The 6,000-nt window shown below is 34.6% G+C and overlaps 1 protein-coding gene across 1 annotated transcript; it reads right to left on the bottom strand.

Annotated features, from left to right (window-relative positions):
- Positions 1–2,967: 2,967 nt before the first annotated feature.
- On the bottom strand, positions 2,968–4,737 carry LOC147517943 (uncharacterized). Its single transcript, XM_086593758.1, has 3 exons — positions 4,494–4,737; positions 4,159–4,433; positions 2,968–4,095 (listed from the first exon to the last, which is right to left on the bottom strand). Exons 1-3 carry the CDS (start codon positions 4,735–4,737, stop codon positions 2,968–2,970), a joined length of 1,647 nt encoding a protein of 548 aa, XP_086449884.1.
- Positions 4,738–6,000: the final 1,263 nt, after the last annotated feature.

The raw sequence follows: 6,000 nt of genomic DNA, 5'->3' as shown, positions 1-6,000 counted from the left end.
GGTTTTCCATTGATCAAGATAGAGTATTGAGGTGTGTAATAGCACATCTTAATCCAGGTTTGGAGCTTTAACAGAATCCCCATTCTCCTCATCATCACTTCTAAAGCCATCTAATGCATAGTATCATAAGCTTTCCTTATATCCACATTCAACGAACATCTAGGTGATATTTCACTCCTATTATAGCTTCTGAGCAGTGATTAAATGTAAAACAATAGTTTTACCTACTTTTAACTAGTTATGCTATGAATAAGTAAAACTAAAGCTATTTACTACTCTATGATCAAAGTTATCTACTTTCGATTATCATGCAATATGTGGAGTAGAGAATTCGTTCCACTCTTAGTTCCTTAGACATAAGTTTCACTAGTTTAATCTATTCTAACAAAACCAATGAGAGTAATGGATTATAATTATACTAATATGGTGATTGAACTAATTAAGATGTTTTAACTTATACTATAGCATCTAAATACTAAGATGTGAATATGGAGAAGGAATTAGGGGGATTTTATTCCACTTAGATAAATTCCTAATATGCTAGTATAGATTATTGTAATCCTAACTAATAAAGATTAAATAATTGATCCCTAATTATTCATGGCAATCTCTACCAACTAATAATTAGCATGTGAGGAAGTTCAACCTATTCTCATGGTGAATCAACTAACCTACTAGAGTAAAACTCTTAAATGCAATAATTCTAACTAATACATCAAGTCCTCATTAAAGCTTCATCAAACCCCTCTAATGGAGGTTTATCTAGAAGCCATTAGACTCTCATTAATATAGAAATAAGAAGAAGACATAATGAAGAACAATAACTTGGATTTTATTAATCTAATGGAAGAGAGTTTAAGAATTGAAACTATATTAAAGACTAAATATTGAATAATCAACTAACTTAAAACTAATGAAAGAGCTATATGAATTAAAACCTAGGTCATACTTATTCTAAAAACTAAAACTAAGTCTAAATCTAAGTCTATAAATTAATAACTAAGTTATTAAAAGTTATACCTTAGTCCTCTTTATATAGGAGAAGGCTAGGTCTACAATTTCATGCATGAGCTTTGGAGCCATGTTTTGGGCCATGAAATCAAGCCCAAAACCTAATTACATATGTCCAAAAAGGGATTCTCTACTAAAATTACTGCAACAACATTTTTGTCCTTTTTGCTCCTCTGATTGGGTCAAGTTCTAGACCATTAGAAAGCTCTTTCCGATTCGATCGTTTTAACATATAATAGGCCCAATTCCGAGGTCTGAGTCCAAAGATATGGTCTACAGAAGTTATGTTGACTTTTCCCCTCTATTTCTACCCGCGTTGACTTTGACTTTTCAGCTTTGACTGGGATTTAAAAAGACTTTTTCTCCTTGAATCTTGGCCTTTAATCATAGAACTTCTTAGCAACCAACATTTGCTCCTTTATCTCGCAAAAGTGACATATTTCTTCACATATTTGACTATAATACCTGAAATACATAAAAGCACGTAAACAGTACTAACTCTTATTTATTATACATATAATTGGTCTAAATGTAATACTATTAAGGGGTTGAAACTACAACTTTTGGCTCTTATCAAGCAGCTCATGTGACAATAGGAGATTATCTTGAATCGATCTCCCTTCTATGAATTCTGACTGGTTAATATCCACCAAATTAGACATTAAAGGCTTGAGTCTATTGGAGATAACCTTGGCAACGCACTTGTATGTAATATTGCAAAGTGCAATAGGGCGAAAGTCTGTTATCTTGGATGGTACATAAATATTTTGTATGAGACTAATGAAGGTGGAATTTAAACCCGCTGGCACCATATTTCCGGCTTAAATACATAAATATGCAACGTATTTAGGTCCATTTAACACTTGTATCAACATAGAATTTTTTTTAACAAACGTATTAATGTACTATGCACGATTTAACAAAAATAGCAATCCGTTAAGATCCGTCAATTAAGTGATGATGTGTCCATTTTTTTTTCAATTTCGTTTTTTTGCATTTTCCACCCGGCATAATATTAAGTCGTGATGTGGCGAAAATAATACACCTAATATAATGGGCTGGATTGATAACTCTTATGGACCAAAAATAATAACACTTTTGGGCTTTAACAATTACTTATTATAAGGCCCAACAATTAAAACATGATGATGTCATCGTCTTCTTTAATCAGTGAACACGACCAGATCTAAAAATAACAACAATCACAAATGGGTGAAGAAATACACCTCATTGGTTCATTAGTTCATGTGGGTGCTGGTAATCGGTGGCAAGGCTCATTGGTTCTCTTGCTCTTATTTAGTTTTTTGGTGGAAATGGTAACATATATATAATCAGGATAGAAGAAAGAACTAGGTAAAGGCTACATGACGTCCTTCATGTATATATATATATATATATATATATATATATATATATATATATATATATATATATATATATATATATATATATATATATATATATATATTTAACTTGTGACTGAAAGTGTGTTTGCTATTGGAGGTTGAAGGAGTGAATAAGCTTTTGGTATTGTTTGAAGAAGATGTACTGAAGTGAATTAAACAATTGATGGTCGGTTGCACATGAGTTGGTAGATGTGAAGGGGGTGATAATAAATTAGGAACTTTAATTGTCTTCCACTTTGTTTGGGGTCACTTGAATTATTATTACTTGGTTAAGAACAACTACAATTCTAGAAGCACAAGAGTATTTCGAGCCATGATATCATCGTCAGGTTTAATGGGTGAAGAAGAAGGACAAATGGGTCGGGTTATATAGGTTAGTTTCGGGCCATGCTAAGGTGGTATGCCGAGTGGAAAATACAAAAAAACGAAATTGAAAAAAAAATGGACACATCATCACTTAACTGACGGATGCTAACAAATTGCTATTTTTATGAAATCGGGCACAGTACATTGATACGTTTGTGAAAAAAAAATTATGTTGATACAAGTGTTAATATGGCCTAAGTACGTTGTTGCATATTTCTGTATTTAAATCCTCTCCTACCACTGACCAACAAGTCCTATAGAAACAAACATAATATCCATCTGGTCCTGGTGTTTTGGAGCTATCTATAGCAAATAAGACCTCCGTAATCTCTTCCGGAGTCACATCCAGTTCTAGATTTATGCCTTCTTGTGCTTGAACTGTGGCTTGCAATTGTTGACCCTCCAGAATGTCTTGATTGATAGTGTCACTTTCTCCCAACAAATTCTTATAGTGTTTAACAATATCTTCAATCACCTCAAATGATTCAGTGATTTTTCCCCTATTTTGGTCAACAATAGACCGAATTTTGTTCCTTAGCTTTCTTTCATTCACCATGTTGTGAAAGAAAGTCATACACCTATCTGCTTCCTGTAGCCACTGACTGTTTGCTCTCTGTCTAACATCTTCATACTCCATGTTCATGAGATTAGTATATTCCTTTCTTGCATGTCTTTCTTGTGATATGAGATTTGTATTACCTTCATCAGAACTCAGCAGTTGTTGTATTGAGAACATTCTCATTCTTGCTTCTTCTGTTCTTTTGCTTATGTCTGAGAAATGTAGTCTCGACCAATTCTTCATAACACCTTTTAACATCTTTTGTTTCTGTGCAAGAATATAAATGGGATTACCTATGATAGGGGTTGCCCATGTTGTTGCCACTGTTTCTTTGAACTTCGGATGTAATGCCCAAGCATTACAGAACCTAAAAGGAGATGCTTGTCTCACCATAGTGTACAAAGAGAGAATCATTGGAGTATGATCTAAAACACCTTGAGGTATAAACTCAGTTTCTGATGCAGGAAACAGAGCACTCCAATGTACATTCACTATACACCTATCAATTTTAGAGCATTTTCTCCTTACTCCGTCTAAATTATTGGACCAAGTAAAGAAGCTGCCCTTGAACTGTAAGTCTACTAGCCCAACTGAATTCACACAGTTTGAGAAGTCTCTTAATTTTCTCGGAAGCACTAGATTACTGCCAATTCTCTCTGAAGACTGCAAAATGTTGTTGAAATCTCCACTAACACACCAAGGTGAAGTAATGCCTGCACTTAGTGTAACCAGATCATGCCACAGATTCTGCCTCTACACAATAGAATTGCTTGCATAGATAATAGTTAAGTAAAAACTATGATTGGTAGGGAGTACCTTAACCTCACAGTGAATCAACTGGGATGTCTCTTTGATGCAAACTGCTTGTATCATACCTGGATCCCAACAAAACCATATCCTCCCCGAAGGATCAGAGTTATAATTATTCATATGAGACCAAAAAGGACAACAAGTATTCCTAATAAGATCATAGCTACCAATCTTGACCTTGGTGTCGAGAATCCCCATCATGTATAGCTTGTTTTCACTTCTAACTTTATTAACTTCCCTTGCTTTCACTACTTCATTTATTCCCCTAACATTCCATACTCCTAGTTTTGACATAGAATAAAGTGAGTGTTAATGCTTCTTGTGAGTCCCTCGTCCTGAACCTCTTCCTTTTGAAGAACTCTGCAGTGGCTGGTTACACTTTGCCACTTGTTTATCTCTCTTTCCAGCTTCAGACCTTGCTTCTTGAGTCTGCTTCTTATTATGAGTAACTGGAAGTGATAGGCCAGCAACTTTCTCAATATGATCATTGAAAACTTGATTACTCTCTGTTTCTGTGATAATCTCAGTTATCAGACTCTCCTCCATGTCTTTAAACATTGCTTGCTCTTCATCATACAGTGCCATTGTTTGATCTCTCTCTTGCTCTGTCACACCCCGAATTCGACAGAATTCGAGAAAACAATATTTGTTCCCAACTCTTCGATTTTTGAGGTGTAATGCACTCTCAACTTCCAAAAACCCATAATCAATTTAAATACGCGGATAATTAAAAACCAATAAAAAATTTTAAATAAACAAAAGTCCTCTTCATTACCAAAAACTCACAAATATGATTAAATTACAAATCTCATTTCAATAACTCTTTAATTATAATTACAACTGAAAATACAAAACCACATTGTCTCAATTGAAAATTTATTGTACCTCAAGGGAAAACAAAACATATCCTGAAATGAGACGCTAGCGCAAACCACAAGCAGCAACCAACCGTCTTCAACACTAATCCTGTCAAGACTTATCAACTTGGTTCATTTTATGAACACACCCGATAAGTAAACATGCAAATTGAGTTAGCATTATAAACAATGTTGGTATGAGTAGCCCTAAAATACAAAATATACTTATACAAATATATACACAATCCATAAGGCAGTTAATTCCATCCACCGAGGCGCCTTAACTTCCAACGACTAATACAACATCCTTAAGTACAATAATTAAGGCAGGTAATTCCTCCACTGAGGCGCCTTAGCTTCCAATTCAATAATAATAAGACATTTAGTTCCTTCACTGAGGCGCCTTAACTTCAACCCGTACTAGATCAACTGTATCTAATAATAGAATAACCAAACTAAAATTCACTCTATACTTACACTGGTGTAAGCCAAATCACAGAGTGGGTCACACCTGCATAAATAATCAATTCAACCTACCCTTCTACAAAACCTTTGTGAATACAACATAAATTACAATAAAACAAACATATCATATACATAATTCCAATCATCTCATTGAACCAAATTTCACAACCACCATCAATTATTTATTATAGATTTAACGTAAACTTTGATATATCATTACAATGATTGTTTATAGTTTCTTCAAGTGTCTCTAGAATCATGTCGTCTCTATGTCTTACCTAGTTTTCCTGGCTACCACAATTGCTACCCAACGCCGAACATGTACATCCACATGCCTCCCCTCACATAATGAATCACTCCGTGCGTAGCTACCCTAAGCGGGATATCGCATACCAGGTAACCCTCACACGAAAGCCATTATGTGAGTACTACCACTATTCGACATAAAATGTCGCGCGTCTCGTTCTAATTTTTGCGAACGGAATAATCAAGCCACTATTCGACTACAGCCAGAAGGGCCATTCAG

This window comes from Coptis chinensis, chromosome 2 (genome assembly GCF_015680905.1).
Source record: "Coptis chinensis isolate HL-2020 chromosome 2, ASM1568090v1, whole genome shotgun sequence".
NCBI lineage: Eukaryota > Viridiplantae > Streptophyta > Magnoliopsida > Ranunculales > Ranunculaceae > Coptis > Coptis chinensis.
The sequence above is the reverse complement of the archived record's forward strand: the minus strand, read 5'-3'. Positions and strand labels throughout refer to the sequence as shown.